This window comes from Ranitomeya variabilis, chromosome 1 (assembly GCF_051348905.1).
Source record: "Ranitomeya variabilis isolate aRanVar5 chromosome 1, aRanVar5.hap1, whole genome shotgun sequence".
Taxonomy (NCBI): domain Eukaryota; kingdom Metazoa; phylum Chordata; class Amphibia; order Anura; family Dendrobatidae; genus Ranitomeya; species Ranitomeya variabilis.
The window spans coordinates 363384296-363406110 of NC_135232.1; the positions used below are offsets into that span (position 1 = coordinate 363384296).

The window sequence follows — 21815 nt, forward strand, 5'->3', positions numbered from 1 at the left end:
TCTCAGAAAACCACTTTAATTACTTTAAGCTATAGCCATATAGTATCTGGAAATTAGATTTAAGTTTTTGTAATTTTTTTATTTTAGCATGATGCCAATTGTTTTGTGTTAAAGTTTAGTGAGACTGTTAAATATGATGCAATAAGGTTATTCAAAAGTTGCCCGTTCTCAGACAAAGTATGTTATGATCTCATCCATGTCCTTTTTCATGCATGTATCTCATTACAATCATCCCTATGAAGTAATTAATGTGGACATGAAAAATGTTACTTAATCTTATTATTATTGAAATGACTGCGACAATCATCTTACCCTGTAGTAATCAGTGCTATAGACATCTCTAGACATTCCAAAGTCTCCAATCTTCACTAAGAGGTTTTCTCCCACCAGACAGTTCCTTGTGGCCAGGTCTCGGTGGACAAAGTGCTGAGAGGCCAGGTACACCATACCTGCTGCAATCTGCTGAGCTATATGAAGCATCTGGGACTGAGTGAGCTCTGCAGGACGGTTTCCTTCTGCCATAAGAACGGCATCAGGTCCATGAGCCCTAAAAGGCAAGAAAAGAGGATTTTATGAGATAGTGCCTAGATCTGGAATTATTTCTGTACAGCCTTATAAATGCATTTATTTTTTGAGCACCATTGATTCCATGGTGCAGTACATGAGAATGGGTTACATGTGAAATACAAATATAAAACATGGTGAGCAAACTAACAATGACAGGCTAGTACAGAAAGGAGAGGGCCCTGCCCTTGTGGGCTTATAGTCTATAGCAGACCTGGGCAAAGTGTAGCCCACAGGTCACATCCAGCCCTCTGACTGTCTCAGTCTGGCCCGCGGACCGAGACAGCCGTGGGGATGGAAACCAAAAGCCCACGGTCCGCACCATGCCCGCCCACTCACTGTCTCCGTTGTCTCCAAAGGTGCTGACTGCATTGCTGGAGGAGGGGCCTCCGGCCATTTCCTCCACCAATCAGCGTGTGAAACAGCTGACGCAACGATGTCATTTCATCATGTCAGCTGTGTACTGTGGATAGTCAGCGCACCGGAGGCAGAGAGAGAAGCAGAGCGCCGGGGAATGGTACCGAGGTGAGTATGTGGTGTTCTTTATTTTTTCATGTGCATGGGACGTTTGGGTGGGCATGGTGCTGCATATAGGGATGACATGCTGCACATGGGGTGGCTATGGGGTGACATGCTGCACATGTGGAGGCTATGGGGACATTATGCTGCACATGTTGAGGCTATGGAGGCATCATGCTGCACATGGGGAGGCTTTGAGGGCATCATGCTGCATGTGGGGGACTATGGGAGCCTCATGCAGTGTATATAGGGAGGCTGTGTGGGGCTCATGCAGTGTATAAGGGAAGGCTGTGCGGGGCTCATGCAGTGTATATGGTGAAGCTCTGGGGCTCATGCTGTGCATAGGGAGACTGTATGGGGCTCATGCTGCATATGGGGGAGTCTGGTGTGGTGCTAATTCCACATATGGTGAGGCTGAGTATGGTTCTTACAGTATATAAGGGGCTGTGGGGGGCTCATACGATATAAGAAGTGGAGGAAGAGCTTCTTTGAAGAATGAAGTGGTTCCTCTGTAACGAGCGAGAGCCAGAGATTGAGGAAGGCTTGTCACAGTGTCACATAGATGGAGCTATGATGGATGGGTGAAAAAGTGATAACACCTATGTAGTGAAGGTGAAGGATTATTTATTGTCATTGAGGAAGCAAGAGGAATCCTTAAGAGGCTAAGTGAGACAGTGTCCAGATTAGTGATGTGTCGTTCCTGAAAGAATCGAGTCAAAGACCCGACTCCCTGCTGTGAACGATGGGAGTCGGCACCCCAGTGAGTGTAAAATCCTTGTGTTTGGCAGATGTAACTCCACCCACCCAAACAAAACTCCACCCACTCATCAATTTAATTGGTTACTAGCAAGTGGACAGAGTTTCTGACATAGGTGGGTGGGGTTTCGGACGCCTTACGTCAGCATAAATATGTGTTCACATATTATGAACACATATTTACTAGGGATCCATTTAGGATCCAAAAAGAGCCAGCTCTTTTTGTTGACCAGAGCCATGAGAGCCAGATCACCAAAAAGAGCCAGACTCCCCATCACTAGTCCAGACGACAGATATTGAGACCACACCCAAGAGGGCATGGACTGAGGTGCGAGTGAGAGCGTGCATAAAGAATGGCAAATAGAGTGTAGAACAAGGAAGTATTTACCATGAAGGGAATTTTAGAAGACAGTTTTGCTTGTGGCTGCATTGCTATTATTTACACCAAATATGTTGCATGATGTTTGAAAAATGTTGATGCATCTTTAGATATATAATAGTCTACAGTTGTTTCTGTAAGTTTCACTACAATTGGGACTTTTTTGCTGATTTTTAAATGTTATATATAAATTGTCCCACATACGTGCACATGGAGAACACACATTTATGTCCTCAGTGTGACATGGATGGCCGGACAGTAAGCGCTGTTCCCCAGTGGCAGGTGCTGAAGCCGGCTGTCATCATTCTCCCCTGCTCTGACTGCAAGCAGAGGAGAATGATGAGCATTATATTAAAGTCTGAATGACAGCAGGTCATTAAATCAGGACAGGACAGTAAACCATACTTATTGCAACACCTAATTCCCCGACGTCCTCAATCTCCTGTAATAAAAGTAAAATAATAAACCAACAATATACCATACCTCTCTGTTGTTGTGTCCCACACTGTAATCCAAGTCTAGGGGCTAAATAGTTTTCAACCAGGGCAGTGCCAAGATGCAACCGTCAAGGCTGAAAGCCACTGAAAACGCAGCAACATTCACCAGTGGTAAATCACAGCCGGGCTGAACTGAGGTGATCTCTGGACAGTGGGAAAAAGCCAGTGATGATGTCACCACTGGTGAATGATGCTGCGCTCTCAGCATCTTATTCACCAGTGGTTTTCACCCGGGACGGTCGCATCTTGGCACCGTCCTGGTTGAAAACTATTAGGTGTTGCAGTATGAATGGTTTAATTTAGAACATTAAAGGAGTCTGTGTAATTTTTTCAAATAAAAGACTTTATTCTGGCCGTGTCTTTATTTAACATTACAACTATAGGATTAGTAATGGATAGGTGTCTTATAGACGCCTCTCCATTACTAAGCTGTGGGCTTGATGTTACCTGAAAGGTGACATCAACCCCACAAATATTACCCCACCTTCCACTGCTACAGGGCAAGTGGGATGAGCTGGGCAAAGCGCCAGAAAAGGTGCATCTAATAGGTGCATATTTTCTGGGCAGCTGCGGGCTGCTGTTATTATATCAATGGCCCCTTACCAGCCTGAGAATAGCAGCCCCCAGCTATGAGCTTTAGCAAGGCTGGTTGTCAAAAATGGGGGAGACCCCGCGCCATTTTTTAAAATTATTTATTTAAATAATTAAAAAAACAACGTGGGGTCCCTTCTATTCTTGATAACCAACCTTGCAGAAGATGACAGCTGGAGGTTGCAGCCCCCAGATGTGAGTTTTGTCTGGTTGGTTCAATAAAATAGGGGGGAACCCACGTTGGGATTTTCATTCATTTATTTCCAAACGATTGCAGCCGGCGGCTGTGGAATACCCCAATCATCCACGCTTACTGTCACTATTATTAGCGGCAGCAGGTGTCAGATGATGGGGTTAACAGTCCCAAAAGCCACCACCTGCTGTCGTTCAGACTTTAATATAACACTCATCATTCTCCTCTGCTTGCTGGAAGAGCAGGGGAGAATGATGACACCAGGCTTCAGCACCAGCCGCCGGGGAACAGCGCTTACTGTAGCATTTCTTCCCCAGCGGCTGTCTGTGTGGTACTGATGCGGCACACGGCTGCCACACGTAGTACACACATGGACACCGATATCTCCGGTACCGTTTTTTCCGGTACCAGAAATAAATGGACGAGTGAAAGGGGCCTTAGAGATGAGAGGAATGCTATCTGCAACCCCAGTCTAAGGTCAAGAACGGCGCCCTCTGGCTGTGAATACAAGCTCTTATAATTATTTGGGCTAGCAAGACATCACATATGCTGCACAGAGGATGGAATACTAGGCCAGCAAATCAAACGCCGCACGGGGAAACCGGAAGCTAAGGTAATTCATGCAGCTCCTGTTCATCGTGAGAGAGCAATGATCTTGACGTTGGACCGAGGTTGCCCAAAGCGAGTCTTTTATCTCTACTCTTGCTACATTACTTCCATAGCTTTCAAGAGTTTGGAAGCAAATAGTTTGATTCAGCACAAAGGCAAGAGAGAAGGGGTCAAAAATATAAGGGAAGATTTCAGATGAAAGTTACATTTGTGCAGTGTGGTACATTTTCTAAAAATGATTAAAATCCAGCAACAACCTACATCGACATACAATTTACCATATTGTTCGGGGCAACTGCCTTGAATAAAATATTCATCTATAAATGGAGAATCATGTTTAATTTATTTGAAACGTTCTGTCTGCATTTTCTTATCACAGCATCCTTCCTTTGGTCATAAAATCAAGATCTCCCACAGCTTGCAGATGTAAAAGCCACAACAATTTTAACAGTGCTTCCTATACTCCCCCGAATCATTCTCCCTACAGTGAACTTTGCGCTCAGACATTACTTGACCTTCAACATGTGGTCTGGTGTCTGAAACATGAATCCATGCTGCAGGAAATGCTGATGTTATTTCATTGAGGTCTCGAAAACAGTTCCTTTAGACAACCTCTAGGGGCGCTAGATGTCAAGAATTTTTCTGACTGCAAGTTCCCTTCAGCAGCATTTATCTGCATCGAGCATTTAGAAGGCAGATGTGGATGCAGACATGGATAATACGGCAGTACAGTGTTTGCGTCTGGCCTAATTACTGCACTTTTTACCTTAATCACAGTCATTGAGAAATTTGTTTATGTTCAAATGTTCATTTATTCATTTATTCTTGGTTTTTACTATACCACTGGATCTCTTTAATGTTGTCTCATTTCAGAGGAATGTTTAAAAAGCAAACCATAATCTCAGCTGAAAAATAATGGGGGCAAAGAAGGTTCAGTTTAAAAGTCCAAACTAAATGGTTTAGGTTAAATGCCGCTATTCAGTAGAAAGCATACATAAAGTAGTTAAATGAAACAGCTAGCCTTCCTTACTATGGTGTAAGTGTATAAATAAAATGCAGCCATATCACAAGTGTGTACGTCTGCCCATTTTACAAGAACGCCATTAGTGACCCTGCATGCTGTACTTTTTCTTAGATAGATATGAGATGGTAGATAGATAGATAGATAGATAGATAGATAGATAGATAAGATAGATAATAAATATATATGGGATAGATAGAAAGATAATAGATAATAGAGAGATAGAAAAAAATCAAGCAGCACAGAGATAGATAGGTTATAGATAAAATGTTACTGTCTATCTACAATAATCTGAATTCATTTGATAAAGATGGTTAAATAGTGAAATCCATGTGTTGTGTGCAATATGTGATAGATACAATTCATATTTTGCATTAAACATGGAAATTTCTTAAAGTAAGTAACACTAAATATCCAACTTTCTATGGTTATTTATAAAGCTGTGTGTGCTAACGGTTATTTCTGCGATGTATCACACAGTATAACATACTATTTGGGCCCCTAGCTGCTGAGCCCACTGATCTGCTATGACCACATGGTGTATATCAGACAGTATTCAGTTACGGTATTTTGGTTTCAAATAGAAAGGATATAGTAGTCATGATGAGGTTACTGGTATGCAGCTTGCATACCAATACTGTGTCATCCAATTTTGCATGTTCAACTTATATAAAGTTATATAAAGCTGAACCAGGCCTAACCATATGCAGCACATATCTGTGTAAGGGTAAGTTCACATTAGTCGTTTTATCAAGGTTTTTTTTCTGCTGCAAAACCTGATCTCTGGGCAGGAAAGAAGTTGCAAAAAAAAGCATGTTTTCCTTGGGTTTCCTTGTTTTTTCTTGCATGTTTTGCTGCAGTTTTGATTTGTCTCTTGTGCATGCTGATAAAGTTTTGTGTTAAAAAAAAAGTCTTATTCTATAGAATCAGGTTTTGGCACAAAAAAAAACGCTACAAAACCTAATACCTGTGCTTTTGGTGCATTTTTTCAGCTTTTTTTACCACCCATTCAAGTCAATGGGTGAAAAACACTGAAAGAAGTGACATGCTCCATTGTGCAAAAAAACATGCAAAAGAACAAAATCCTGATGACAAAAAAAAACAAGCTGTGTTCATGAGACTTTTCTGTTACTGTAAAACACAGCTGAAAATTTGAAAAAAAAAAGCACAAAAAAAAAGCTGCAAAAACTCCTAGTGTGAATTTAGCTTTACGCAAATAGATTTATAGAGCTGCTAGAACACATACTGAGATCGCACTGGTCAGGAGTCTTTTCTTTTAAAACAAATATATATTGTCGTATAGATGGTGCATATGTGATGGAGCAGACTTTCCTACTTTGCTCTGGGCATTATTGGTTGCACATATGTTATATCTGCCCTTTGGCAATACCACTGTTGTCATTAGTACCAGCACGCAGTGACGTAACTATGGTGGGAGCAGGGGTTGCAGTGGTACCCAACCTGTGAAACTCTGGAGGGCTCAAAAGGTCCCTTGGACCCATACGAGAGGACCATTACTATTCTAGACAAGATTTGTGATAGTTAAGGGACTTGTTTTTGAGATTTTCCATTGGGGCCCACAAGCTTCAAGTCATTCCACTGCATCCCTTGCAGTATACTGGTTTAGTCATCATTCTGCTGACCTCTCCTGGGGCCAAATAATAGATGGAACAAGACGCAAACCAATGTTTCCATATATTTTATAAACTAGCTAAAAAGAAACCTCTGGATGTATATCATTACCTTAGGAATTTGTTCAGGTCTCCATGCTTCATGTACTCAAACACCATAATGAGCGGGTCGCCCTCCACGCACACTCCATAAAACTTTACAATGTGTTCATGTTGTAGGTTTGTCAGTAACTCTGCCTCTCGATGAAAGTCCTTTCGGGCATTGTCACTTGCATCCTTCAACGTCTATAAGAGAAATACACTGATTATTAGCACAAAGGTTGGTTTTCGGACTGGTCCATAAATGGAAATACTATATATGAAGCTGTACAATATGTATGGTCATCTAAAGATTATGTAAACGTTGCAGAAAAAGCAGAATCTAAACCTTTATCATAAGAAAAAAACATGATAGAAGCGACCTGGGATCTGTATTTGCAAGCGGAATACAAAGCTGTTAGTGTTGCCAGGCAACCAGAAGACGGCAAGAGAAGGAGTCAGAGAGGCCAATGTGAAGAGGGGGCACGGGAGATGAAGTCTGTGCCGATCATTTCACATAGGTAAAAAAACATAACTCCCACTCACTGCATTTATTTCATATTCTGCACTGAATGGGTTACAAGATGTCGCATGCTGATAATACGTGCCATCCAGTCACAGTGTGAACATCACCAAACAATAATGTTTTCAGATATAATTCATGATTCATTAATGTATATAGTTGACTGCATAGATATAGAATTACCAAAAGGCCTAAAACTTAAAGTACTCATTACCATGATCATCCAAAAAAAGGGGCTGTTCACTAGTGGACAACCCCTGCTCAATCATTTCACTGCCCCACTGGAAGCAAAACCTATTTATACTCACCTCCTGCTTCAGTGCCGTTCCAGCTGCTGTTCCCGGTGGGTGACATGACCTTGTTGTGTTACATGACCGCAGCAGCCAATCAGCTGAAGCCTTATTTATTTTGTCAGAGCGGATGTCCGTTTTGTTGGAATATTGATGAGCGGTAGCTGCTGATTGGCTGCATCAGCAAATGATGCAATAATGTCACCCACCGGAACAAGCAGCCGACGTTGGCTGCCACAGGAGGTAAGTATAGATTGTTTTTATTTTCTGTTGGCACTAAATTAATTTCAGGGATTGTGGCATGGGTCGAGACCCAGGCGGGCATTCGCCATGTTCTGGGGATCTCAGAAATATACATGATGTACGGCTAGAACGTATAGTATCTCTATAACTTCTTACAGAATTATGTTTCTAGAATGTTCTTTAGAAGCTGCAGCATGGCTCTATATTTCAAGCCAGCCTTTTTCCTGCTCTGAGCTGACTCAAGGTGTGAGACCTGTCACTCACAGCCTTTGGAGGTTTGGCCCCCGCCTAGGTGTTCTGTTACAGCTGCACACTGACGGAGGTTTTATAATCCCATGCCACAAAGTACACAAATGATTGACATGAAATTATATCTCCATTTTCTTCACAGTGTGTCTTACTTTGGGCCCTACTTTACGTATGCAGGGCCCCATTCTCTGTAAAGTTAGCCCACTTGACCCTGCAATTATTATTGAATTTAATATGGATGTTAACAGGCAATGGATTACCTTTACTGCAACAAGTATCTTATCCTGTTCAGGGTATAAATTATAACATTCTGCAAGAAACACTTTGCCAAATGCTCCCTCTCCCAGTTCTCTCTTCAATACAATGTTATGTCTCTTGATGTGCTGAACAACTGTAATGAAACAAAAGGTACAGTTATTAAGACATACTTATCCTGCCATTATAAAGTAATGGGAAATTTTAGACGTTATATGTTTATATGGTGACAGTATTATATTTTATATACTAAGCTTTCATAGATAAATCATATCCTTTCAATTAAGTGATGAATATTAGTGGTATCTGATATTTCCTGTAAACATGAAATGGTTATTTCTTTGGTGTAATAGTTATAAATGTCCAGATCAAAGTAAACATCCAATGGAAAATACCATCTTCACAAAATCTTGTCAATTACTTTGATACCGTTTATTGACTTGCATAAACTTACTTAGTCAAAGTTAATGTCCGCATCTTCCAAAAGTACATTTTTTGCATATAAACAAACATATTTTATGGTGACAGACAAAAGAAAAGTGTATAGGAGATTATATATTGTACTGTTACATGGAGACTACTAGATACATTTGAACTGCAATTTTCCCTAATTAGTAAGTATATGAACATGCTGCCCACATTAACCTCTTGAAGGATCAAGTTTATTGTTATAAAATGTTATGTTATGCAATGTGAACTGCGATGTATAGTGTGATTTATGATGTAAGGTATTGGTGATATCGATAATGTATGTATTTTGACTGTAGGGACATTTGGAGTTAATGTTTGGGACTAGCCCACAGTGGGAGGTGCTCAGTTGTAGGGAAAGTGACAATTTCCTGTCAGAGAGTCAGATAGGGCCTCGGGTGCATAGTGAAATGACTTGATGTCCATTATGAGCAGTGTCGCATTCTGGAGTGTCCTAAGAGTGAGAGGAGAGAAAAGGAAATAGATAGCGAGATCCGGGGCAGAAGTGACTAAGAGACAGAGTGATTGTCCGAAGACAGGACCTGGGAGAGGGCACCTAGCAGAAACGCCCAGAGGTTACAACTCACAAGGTAATAGGCCTAGATAGAACTGAGTGTGAGAGACAAACAGATTGTCTCTGGCAGGAGTTTTAGGCTATGTGCGCACGTTGAGTATTTGCAAACATTTCTGCAAGGTTTCTGCATCTCTTGGCAGGAAAAGCGCTGCAGAAAAACCACGCGTTTTTGCCACATTTTTGCTGAGATTTTGCAGCGTTTTTGTATGTGGTTTTTGTATGTGTTTTTGCATGCGTTTTTGTACAACAATGAATGCTTTTTTGAGCTAAATAAAGATATTTTAACCCCTTCACCCCCGGAGCTTTTTCCGTTTTTCCGTTTTCGTTTTTCGCTCCCCTCCTTCCCAGAGCCATAACTTTTTTATTTTTCCGTCAATTTGGCCATGTGAGGGCTTATTTTTTGCGGGACGAGTTGTACTTTTGAACGACATCATTGGTTTTAGCATGTCGTGTACTAGAAAACGGGAAAAAAATTCCAAGTGCAGTGAAATTGCAAAAAAAGTGCAATCCCACACTTGTTTTTTGCTTGCCTATTTTGCTAGGTTCACTAAATGCTAAAACTGACCTGCCATTATGATTCTCCAGGTCACTACGAGTTCATAGACACCTAACATGACTAGGTTATTTTTCACCTAAGTGGTGAAAAAAAATTCCAAACTTTGCAAAAAACAAAACAAAACAAAATTGCGCCATTTTCCGATACTCGTAGCGTCTCCATTTTTCGTGATCTGGGGTCGGGTGAGGGCTTATTTTTTGCGTGCCGAGCTGGCGTTTTTAATGATAGCATTTTGGTGTAGATACGTTCTTTTGATCGCCCGTTATTGCATTTTAATGCAATGTCGTGGCGACCAAAAAAACGTAAATCTGGCGTTTCGAATTTTTTTCTCATTACGCCATTTAGCGATCAGGTTAATGCTTTTTTTTAATTGATAGATCGGGCGATTCTGAACGCGGCGATACCAAATATGTGTAGGTTTTTTTTTTTTTTTATTGATTTATTTTGATTGGGGCGAAAGGGGGGTGATTTAAACTTTTATGTTTTTTTTATTTTTTTCACATTTTTAAAAACTTTTTTTTTTTACTTTTGCCATGCTTCTATAGCCTCCATGGGAGGCTAGAAGCAGGCACAGCCCGATCGGCTCTGCTACATAACAGCGATCATCAGATCGCTGTTATGTAGCTAAAATGCAGGTGTGCTGTGAGCGCCGACCACAGGGGGGCGCTCACAGCCACCGGCAATCAGTAACCATAGAGGTCTCAAGGACCTCTATGGTTACAATGGAGGAGCATCGCCGACCCCCGATCATGTGACAGGGGTCGGCGATGCGCTCATATCCGGCCGCACGGCCGGATGCGGTAGTTAAATGCCGCTGTCTGCGTTTGACAGCGGCATTTAACTAGTTAATAGCGGCGGGTGATCGCGATTTCACCCGCCGCTATTGCGCGCACATGTCAGCTGTAAAAAACAGCTGACATGTCGCGACTTTGATGTGCGCTCACCGCCGGAGCGCACATCAAAGCGGGGGTCCCGACATGTGACGTACTATACCGTCACATGTCGGGAAGGGGTTAAAAAAAAGGTTTTGTGATGTAATTTCTTGGTTCAACACCACCTTTTTCATGCTGATGCAGTAGTAGGGCTTGGTGTCAGCAGCTGTCATTGACAACAAGCTCTAGGCTTAGTAATGAAAAGGTATCAGCCCGGCATTCTCATTACTAAGCAGATAAGTAAACACAAACACATTGTCACCAGCCTATGTAGGAGCATTAACAGAACGAATGTACACAGGCTGTAACCAGACAGCAACTGTTAATTTTAAAGAAAAAAAAATAAAAAATAAATTGCATGGGCTCCCGTGTAACTTTAACAACCAGCAGAGGGAAAGCCGATGGCTGAGGGCTGTTGTTAATATTCTAGGAAGGAGCCAATAATCATAAAGGTTCCCAGGCTATTAATATCAGCTTGCAGCGGTTTGCTTAAACTTTACTGGCTAGTTTACAGGGTGACCCCAGAAAAAAATTGACATGGGGTCCCAATATAAAATCTAACCAGCAAAGGCGAGGCAGACACTATGGGCTGATATTAATAGCCTAGGAAGGGGCCATGGATATTGGCCCCTCCCAGACTAAAAACATCAGCTCTCAGCCGCCCCAAATCTGATGCTTAGCCTCGCTCTTCCCACTTTCCCTGTAGCGGTGGCACGTGGGGTTCATATTTGTGGGGTTGATGTCACCTTTGTATTGTCAGGTGACATCAATCCCACAGGTTAGTAATGGAGAAACGTCTATAAGCCACCTATCCTTTAGTAACCCCATAGTGATATTGTATAAAAACACAGACACACAGAATAAAGACCTTTATTTGAAATAATGGCACAGACTCCTTTAATAATCTTAACTAAACCATAATCACTGAACGCCTAATCCACCAATGCCAACGTCTCCTGCAACAAAAATAAAATAAACCACAATATTCCTCACCTGTCCACCAAGAAGATAATCCATGATGTCCCACGACGATCCTGATCACTTTGAGAGCAGTCACATCATATCCGGTGATCTCCCTTACCGCACCACTGCTGTGTGGGAAAATTCTCATGCAGTGGTGCTGTAAGTGAGAGCACTGGAGCTGACCAGCTGATGAACTCCGGTGAACTCTCATGGCAGCTCAGTGATACACTGGGGGAGCGATTACCTCCTGTCAGTGTATTACTGGTGAATGGGTAGAGTGGTCACATCTCCCAATGTGACTGTTCTACACGTGAGATTGTTGTGGGACACTCAGGATTACCTGGATTATGGCAGACAGGTGAGCATATGTTGGAGGTCACTGACTAGCAAGATACGGAGACTGACGGACTGTATGGACAGCTTGGATCAAGTAGTTAGGTTCTTGTGCACACGCAGTAACAGGAAACAGTTCAGGAGCTGGCCACACCAGGACTAGGGATTTGGGTATAAGTACCGCAGATGGAGTATCGGCATTAGGACATTGCCGAAGTGGTCAAAGGAACAAGGACAAACTATACTAAACTAACTGGAACACAGGATACGGGAATAACTTTAACATACTAAGGGTAAGTTCACACAGGGCGTTTTTGCTGCTTTTTTTTCTGCAGCAAAACCTGATTTCTTGGCAGGAAAGAAGTTGCTGCAAAAATGCAGGTTTAGCTGCGCTTGTGGTGTGTTTTTTGGTGTGGATTTGGTGCATTTTTGTGTCTCTTTGTCCATGCTAATGTCCATTGACTTTTCTGCAGAAAAAATGCTGCAAATAATGATACCTGCGTTTTTGCTGCCTTTTTTCTGCGTTTTTGCATATTTTTATATATTTATATTATATATTATGCAGTTGCACACACTAACACCACTAAGACGAACTATAGGGGTTGCTCAAGCAGCTCCTTATTGGGGAGGGTGCTTTTTATACAGGATGCCTCCCAGCAATTTGCTGGGAGACATTTGTAGGTGAACACTTTAACTAAATGCCTCCCAGATGTTAGTTGAGGGCATTTACCAGACGCATGGACTGCCCCTTTAAGAGCAGAGGAGCACACACACTATGCACACCGCCGGGAGACAGTGAGGTGTGCAGAGAGGAAGGAAGAGGACTACTAGGAAGCTGCTGTGGTCGGGGAGGTGAGTACGTCAGCATCCCGGCATGGAGGGAGGGGAACCATGCAGGGGTGCTAGCCACAGGCACAACCATCTTGGATGAATTTGCATGTATAATGCATTACTATGCATAAATTAGCATGTTCTTTTTCCTACCAGCTGTACTGAAAAATGGTGCTCCATTTGCCCCTGTAGTTCACACCAATGTGAATTGTAAGTTTTAATAAAGGTTTTGAGTATAGGCTATGCTTTTTGAGTGAAATTGTAATGTGATATATTATACTGCATGCACAATGTAATATTTAAAACTGTGCATATCATAGATTTCAAGGGTGTTTATCATCACTTTTTCATTTATCTTTCAGCAGGTTTCTACTACCCCTTTTGAGTATAATATGATGCAGGGACAGAGACCCTGACTCCAGTGATGTATCACTTACTGGGCTTCTTGCTGCAATTTAGATAAAATCACTGTTTTATCTACTGCAGACCTAGCAGTTCTCTGAATGCTGAGCTCTGTTTAACCCCGCCCACACCGCTGATTGACAGCTTTGTGTACAATGTGCAGAGGCAGAAAGCTGCCAGTGGTGGGGGCGGGGTTATACAAAGCTCGTGAAAATAGAGGACTATATGGCAGCAGGTCTACTAGTCTTCTAATGATAATCTCCTGCTGATAAAACAGTGACTACAGCAAGCTGCCAGTAAGTGATGCATCGCTGGAATCAGGGGCTCTGTCTGATGGTGATAAAAGTACAGTACTTTAATCAAAATTATACTGTATTACAATATAAATATATGTCTTAGTATCCTGTTTACCTATTTATAAGATATTTTGTTTAGCAATGAATGAGTCTAAGTTGTAAACTTAGTAATAAATGAGTCAAAAATCTTCAGTGGGCTTGGACCAATAACTGTCATTGCTGGTTAGAAATGAGTATGAGACAATTAGCTTCCAGCATGTAGGAAAAGCTTCTATTTTATATAATGGGGATGTACATTGATAAATAGCTATTTTGACTATGATGAACAGGTTAATGCCATGTACAGCATAAGCTATATAAGAAAAGCAACCCTTGCGTAGGGCAGAATATACAGTATGTACCCTACTGTGTGTATCTTATTACAAAGACATTTGGTGGATGATGTTTTTAAGTAGGAAAGGACAACAATCTATTTACGTGGATAAAACCAAATCTATGCAATAAAAAGAATAATTTCAATTACAATTTATGTAATTTTGGTAGACGTGTAAATATGACCTGCCCTATGTTGAAAACCGAGCCAAGCTTTTTCTGTACTGCTCTAAATGTAGCTACACTGCAGTATAAATAGAAAAGCTAATTTGAGCTCGGAGGAAAGTTGCTCAGTTGACAGGCGAGACAGATTTAGAAATATTTTAATGAATTCTTCTTAATGTATTTAAGGATCATTGTCAATGATTATTTAAAGGCTTGATAACAAGTATGACAAGCCAATCTAACAAATGTCCTCATCACTCAGCGGGCTTCTCAGAATAGCGCCAACATCAGAAGCTGAAATCTTAATTCTCTCCATCAAACTTAGAAAACAAGTATTTCTGTCTCATGCGCTGATTATTTGGATTACGAAACTTGTGACTGGGGTTCCGGAAAGTTAGAAAAAAAAAGCATTGAAATAAATGGAATGGCTGGACCAAAAATTAGGGCTCTTACGCAATTTGGATGGGCTTAGATTTTGGGGTGAATCCTATATTAATACATAAGGATGAATAATAGCCTTCCCTATATGTCCTTATAGAATACCCTGCTTTTAGTGAGCCTTTTTAGCCAGTGAGGAACACCAATAGACTCATGTGCTAATTGGTAGGTCCTTATAATTATATTTAGGCCCCCATACACATTATATAGTGTCAGCCGAATGATTGTCAGACTACAGCTATCCTGAGCGCATGTTTGCTTTTTATGAACGAGTAGCTGCAAGACTTCTCTGGCAGTGGCTTACTTCTACCAAAAGGATCAGCCATTGAAAATCCAACAGATGATGTTGGCAGAGAGTCTGGAGGCCCCTCCAATATCAGTCAATTTGGCCAACTTTAGTCTACGCATGGGGCCTTTAGGATCCAGCTCTTTATGGACCCTGAATGCCTATAGTACCATATTGCAGACTTCAAGCATTCTGTAGTAGTAGTGCTTCTGATCTAGAATGCTATAGTAATTGGGCATTCATTGAAATACGCCAACCCCCCTATCGGATTAATATTACATGCCCGGACAACCCTTTTAATTCTGTGTATTGGGCTTTCTGACTACTGACCTTTAGAGACTCATTATACATTGCTGTAGTGGTTTCCATGTGAAGTTAATGGTTGTCACTTTAGGTTACTTGGGCATTTGGACTTTTATCTTTACTGAAACCGTTCTCAATCTTTTAAGTATGTGTGGTCCTCTTTACATTAACATAAAACACTGACTGCATAGTCTGCCCACATATTGTTAGGGCTAGCGGAACGCACCGAGTAAAAATAGATGTTTATTATAAATGGTGCGTTCGCAGCCCGGGGTCCACCGTGCAGGAGAACCTGCTGCTAGTGAACGGTGGCACTGTTTGGCGGTATAGACTAGCTCTGTTACCTCACAGAGCAGCTGTAAGAGGAAAGCACTGCGCCCTGTTAGCCTCACAGGAGCGCAAGCTTGCTGCCGAACTGATAGCAGTCAGTGGTTATGCACACACACAATCTCCTCACCGGAGAAACCAGTATTCTAAGGGCTTATTTCAGCCGGGTCCCTGAATACAAACACACAATCTCCTCACCGGAGAAGCCGGTATTCTAGGGGCTTATTTCAGCCGGGTCCCTGAACACATTCATGCATAACCATACTGGCGCAATTTGAATTGTAACTAGCGCACGGCCGTGCGGCCATGCGAGCCTTTTATAGCTGAAGCACGAACAAGACCTTCCTAGAAGGACCAATGAGAAGCTGCCATGAAGCCTGAGCACCTTCAGGACCTTCCAGGAGAACCAATGGCCTTTGCTGCAGTATCTAAGCATGTGACCCTCGATCTCCAATGAGAGATCTTACCCTGGGCATGCTCAGAAGGAGAAAAGCGGGACTTAGTCCCAAAAGCGTCTGCTCGCCGCTGCCCAGCACTGGCTTCAATGGCAGAAGCTGGAAAAGCAGCAGTACCCTTAGCACAGAGTCAGACTGAGCGAGACGCTGGGACAGATGTCTCCGCTGAGCAGGCTCCACCGCGGCGGGAGAAGAATGGGAGACCACATTGGAGATGGACCGAGATTCCCCCTGTGCAGAGGCAGGAACTCGACCCCTAACACATATAGCATTTGTCCTCCTGCTTCCTCAAGCATGAATGTAGTCTTGTGATTAAGAAACATGTTTTGTATTACTGCCTCAAAAATAAAAAAGGAAAGAAGCAAGTCCAATGAACAATGCAGCTTCTTTAACCACAAAGCCATTATCCTACAAATCGCATCCTGTCACAGAAATATGTTCTTTATAATCTCGGTAATTTACACTGCATGTATTTCTTCATAGACATTACAGTAACATTTTAAAATAATAAGTTAATGATAGTCGAAGGAAACTGTTTACCGCAGGAGGCAGAGCAGAGCTAAATACCATAATATGAGTTCTATATTGTTTGACTATGCATGACAGTGTACTCTAGTTATACCGGGAACATCTGCGCTTGGAACATTGGTCTTGACAACTGGTCTACTTTGAAATACTATCTGCAATGGTGAAGGTCTTGGGGATAAATAGCAGGTGTTCAGAATTCCACCTTCAAAAAATATTTTACAGAAGATATAAAAATTAATGAAATATTGGCAGTGATTTGCACATTTTGTTGGTTTCTGTATAGATACATATCTATATATCTACAGTATATACATAGACAGTTGGGTAAAAAAGTGTTTTCCCCCTTCCTGATTTCCTATTCTTTTGCATGTTTGTAACACTTAAATGTTTCAGATCGCCAAACAAATTTAACCCCTTCACCCCCAAGGGTGGTTTGCACGTTAATGACCGGGCCAATTTTTACAATTCTGACCACTGTCCCTTTATGAGGCTATAACTCTGGAACGCTTTGACGGATCTTGGCGATTCTGACATTGTTTTCTCGTGACATATTGTACTTCATGTTAAAGGTAAAATTTATTCGATATAACTTGCGTTTATTTGTGAAAAAAATGGAAATTTGGCGAAAATTTTGAAAATTTTGCAATTTTCCAACTTTGAATTTTTGTGCCCTTAAATCACAGACATATGTCACGCAAAATACTTAATAAGTAACATTTCCCACATGTCTACTTTACATCAGTACAATTTTGGAACCAAAATTTTTTTTTGTGACGGAGTTATAAGGGTTAAAAGTTGACCAGCAATTTCTCATTTTTACAACACCATTTTTTTTTAGGGACCACATCTCATTTGAAGTCATTTTGAGGGGTCTATATGATAGAAAATACTCAAGTGTGACACCATTCTAAAAACTGCACCCCTCAAGGTGCTCAAAACCACATTCAAGAAGTTTATTAACCCTTCAGGTGTTTCACAGGAATTTTTGGAATGTTTAAATAAAAATGAACATTTAACTTTTTTTCACACAAAATTTATTTCAGCTCCAATTTGTTTTATTTTACCAAGGGTAACAGGAGAAAATGGACCCCCAAAGTTGTTGTACAATTTGTCCTGAGTACGATGATACCCCATATGTGGGTGTAAACCATTGTTTAGGCGCATGGCAGAGCTTGGAAGGGAAGGAGCGCCATTTGACTTTTCAATGCAAAATTGACTGGAATTGAGATGGGACGCCATGTTGCGTTTGGAGAGCCCCTGATGTGCCTAAACATTGAAACTCCCTACAAGTGACACCATTTTGGAAAGTAGACCCCCTAAGGAACTTATCTAGATGTGTGGTGAGCACTTTGACCCACCAAGTGCTTCACAGAAGTTTATAATGCAGAGCCGTAAAAATAAAAAATCATATTTTTTCACAAAAATGATCTTTTCGCCCCCAATTTTTTATTTTCCCAAGGGTAAGAGAAGAAATTGGACCCCAAAAAATGTTGTGCAATTTGTCCTGAGTACGCTGATACCCCATATGTGGGTGTAAACCATTGTTTGGGCGCATGGCAGAGCTTGGAAGGGAAGGAGCGCCATTTGACTTTTCAATGCAAAATTGACTGGAATTGAGATGGGACGCCATGTTGCGTTTGGAGAGCCCCTGATGTGCCTAAACATTGAAACTCCCTACAAGTGACACCATTTTGGAAAGTAGACCCCCTAAGGAACTTATCTAGATGTGTGGTGAGCACTTTGACCCACCAAGTGCTTCACAGAAGTTTATAATGCAGAGCCGTAAAAATAAAAAATCATATTTTTTCACAAAAATGATCTTTTCGCCCCCAATTTTTTATTTTCCCAAGGGTAAGAGAAGAAATTGGACCCCAAAAAATGTTGTGCAATTTGTCCTGAGTACGCTGATACCCCATATGTGGGTGTAAACCATTGTTTGGGCGCATGGCAGAGCTTGGAAGGGAAGGAGCGCCATTTGACTTTTCAATGCAAAATTGACTGGAATTGAGATGGGACGCCATGTTGCGTTTGGAGAGCCCCTGATGTGCCTAAACATTGAAACTCCCTACAAGTGACACCATTTTGGAAAGTAGACCCCCTAAGGAACTTATCTAGATGTGTGGTGAGCACTTTGACCCACCAAGTGCTTCACAGAAGTTTATAATGCAGAGCCGTAAAAATAAAAAATCATATTTTTTCACAAAAATGATCTTTTCGCCCCCAATTTTTTATTTTCCCAAGGGTAAGAGAAGAAATTGGACCCCAAAAAATGTTGTGCAATTTGTCCTGAGTACGCTGATACCCCATATGTGGGTGTAAACCATTGTTTGGGCGCATGGCAGAGCTTGGAAGGGAAGGAGCGCCATTTGACTTTTCAATGCAAAATTGACTGGAATTGAGATGGGACGCCATGTTGCGTTTGGAGAGCCCCTGATGTGCCTAAACATTGAAACTCCCTACAAGTGACACCATTTTGGAAAGTAGACCCCCTAAGGAACTTATCTAGATGTGTTTTGAGAGCTTTGAACCCCCAAGTGTTTCACTACAGATTATAACGCAGAGCCGTGAAAATAATTATTTTTTTTTTTCTCAAAAATGATTTTTTAGCCCCCAGCTTTGTATTTTTACAAGGGTAACAGAATAAATTAAACCCCAAAATTTGTTTTCCAATTTGTCCTGAGTACGCTGATACCCCATATGTGGGGGGGAACCACTGTTTGGGCGCATGACAGAGCTCGGAAGGGAAGGAGCGCCATTTGGAATGCAGACTTAAATGGATTGGTCAGCAGCCGTCACGTTGCATTTGCAGAGCCCCTGATGTACCCAAACAGTACAAACCCCCCACAAGTGACCCCATATTGGAAACTAGACCTCCCAAGGAACTTATCTAGATGTGTTTTGAGAACTTTGAACCCCCAAGTGTTTCACTAAAGTTTATAGCGCAAAGCCGTGAAAATAAAAATTCTTTTTTTTTTTTCACAAAAATGATTTTTTAGCCCCCAGTTTTGTATTTTCACAAGGGTAACAGGATAAATTAGACCCCAAAAGTTGTTGTCCAATTTGTCCTGAGTACGCTGATACCCCATATGTCGGGGGGAACCACTGTTTGGGCGCATGACAGAGCTCGGAAGGGAAGGAGCGCCATTTGGAATGCAGCCTTAAATGGATTGGTCTGCAGGCGTCACGTTGCATTTGCAGAGCCCCTGATGTACCCAAACAGTACAAACCCCCCACAAGTGACCCCATATTGGAAACTAGACCTCCCAAGGAACTTATCTAGATGTGTTGTGAGAACTTTGAACCCCCAAGTGTTTCACTACAGTTTATAATGCAGAGCCGTGAAAATAAAACATCTTTTTTTTCCCACAAAAATGATTTTTAGCCCCCCAAATTTTTATTTTCCTAAGGATAACAAGAGAACTTGGACCCCAGAAGTTGTTGTTCAATTTGTCCCGAGTACGCTGATAACACATATGTTGGGGTAAACCCCTTTTTGGGCGCACGGGAGAGCTCGGAAGGGAAGGAGCACTGTTTTACTTTTTCAACGCAGAATTGGCTGGAATTGAGATTGGACGCCATGTCGCGCTTGGAGAGCCCCTGATGTGCCTGGACAGTGGAAACCCCCCAATTCTACCTGAAACCCTAACCCAAACACACCCCTAACCCTAATCCCAACGGTAACCCTAACCACACCCCTAGCCCTGACACACCCATAATTCTAATCCCAACCCTAATCCAAACGTAAATGTAATCCAAACCCTAACCCTAACTTTAGCCCCAACCCTAACTTTAGCCCCAACCCTAACTTTACCTCCAACCCTAGCCCTAACCCTAACCCTACCCCTAACCCTAACCCTAAACGTGACTGAAATACGTGGCACTGAAATACGTGGCACTTAAATACGTGGCACTGAAATACGTGGCACTGAAATACGTGGCACTGAAATACATGATACGTGGCACTTAAATACGTGGCACTGAAACACGTGGCACTGAAATACGTGGCACTGAAATACGTGGCACTGAAATACGTGGCACTTAAATAAGTGGCACTGAAATATGTGATATGTGGCACTTAAATACGTGGCACTGAAATACGTGGCACTGAAATACGTGGCACTGAAATACGTGGCACTGAAATACGTGGCACTGAAATACGTGATACGTGGCACTTAAATACGTGGCACTGAAACACGTGGCACTGAAATACGTGGCACTGAAATACGTGGCACTGAAATACGTGGCACTTAAATAAGTGGCACTGAAATACGTGGCACTGAAATACGTGGCACTGAAATACGTGGCACTGAAATACGTGATACGTGGCACTTAAATACGTGGCACTGAAACACGTGGCACTGAAATACGTGGCACTGAAATACGTGGCACTGAAATACGTGGCACTGAAATATGTGATACGTGGCACTTAAATACGTTGCACTGAAACACGTGGCACTGAAATACGTGATACGTGGCACTGAAATACGTGGCACTGAAATACGTGGCACTGAAATACGTGCAACTGAAATACGTGGTACTAAAATATGTGGCACTGAAATACGTGATACGTGGCACTGAAATACGTGGCACTGAAACACGTGGCACTGAAATACGTGATACGTGGCACTGAAATACATGGCACTGAAATACGTGGCACTGAAATACGTGGCACTGAAATACGTGGCACTGAAATACGTGGCACTATGACTGTCAGAAAATGTTCATTAAACGGTTAGGGGTGAGGTTAGGGGTAGAGTTAGGGTTAGGGTTTGGATCCCTTTATCACCTTGATGGTGGTGGGTGGCTTTTCAGTGTGTTTTCTGTTTTTTTCGATAAAAATGCATGCGTTTTTAACGCAAACAAACGCATGTGCTTAAAAACGCAAGAAAATACTGCAGGTTGTATTTCTGAAAATGAACGCATGCAGAAAAAAACCGCATGCGTTTGAAAACGCGACCAAACGCGTACAAAAAAACCGCATGCGTTTTCAATGTTAAATATAGGGAAAAAACGCATGCGTTTTTTTGTGCAAAAAACGCTGCAGACAAAAACGCAAGTGTGAAACCAGCGACGCTTTTTATAGCAAAAAAGTTTTTGCATCTCCACATTTTGAGACCTATAATTTTTCCACATTTGCTCCACAGAGTCATGTGAGGTCTTGTTTTTTGCGGGACGAGTTGACGTTTTT

At 41.9% G+C, this 21815-nt stretch overlaps 1 protein-coding gene across 8 annotated transcripts in view; it reads right to left on the reverse strand.

Annotated features, from left to right (window-relative positions):
- The window catches only part of NTRK2 (neurotrophic receptor tyrosine kinase 2), a 348034-nt gene that overhangs the window by 36142 nt on the left and 290077 nt on the right, over nt 1–21815 (reverse strand). For all 8 annotated transcript variants that reach the window (XM_077248960.1, XM_077248958.1, XM_077248956.1 and 5 more), the window contains 3 exons: nt 8404–8534; nt 6873–7045; nt 313–547 (listed from right to left, as the gene is read on the reverse strand). In XM_077248960.1, the coding sequence (XP_077105075.1) occupies nt 313–547; nt 6873–7045; nt 8404–8534 (539 nt within the window). The remainder of the gene's footprint in view (nt 1–312; nt 548–6872; nt 7046–8403; nt 8535–21815) is intronic.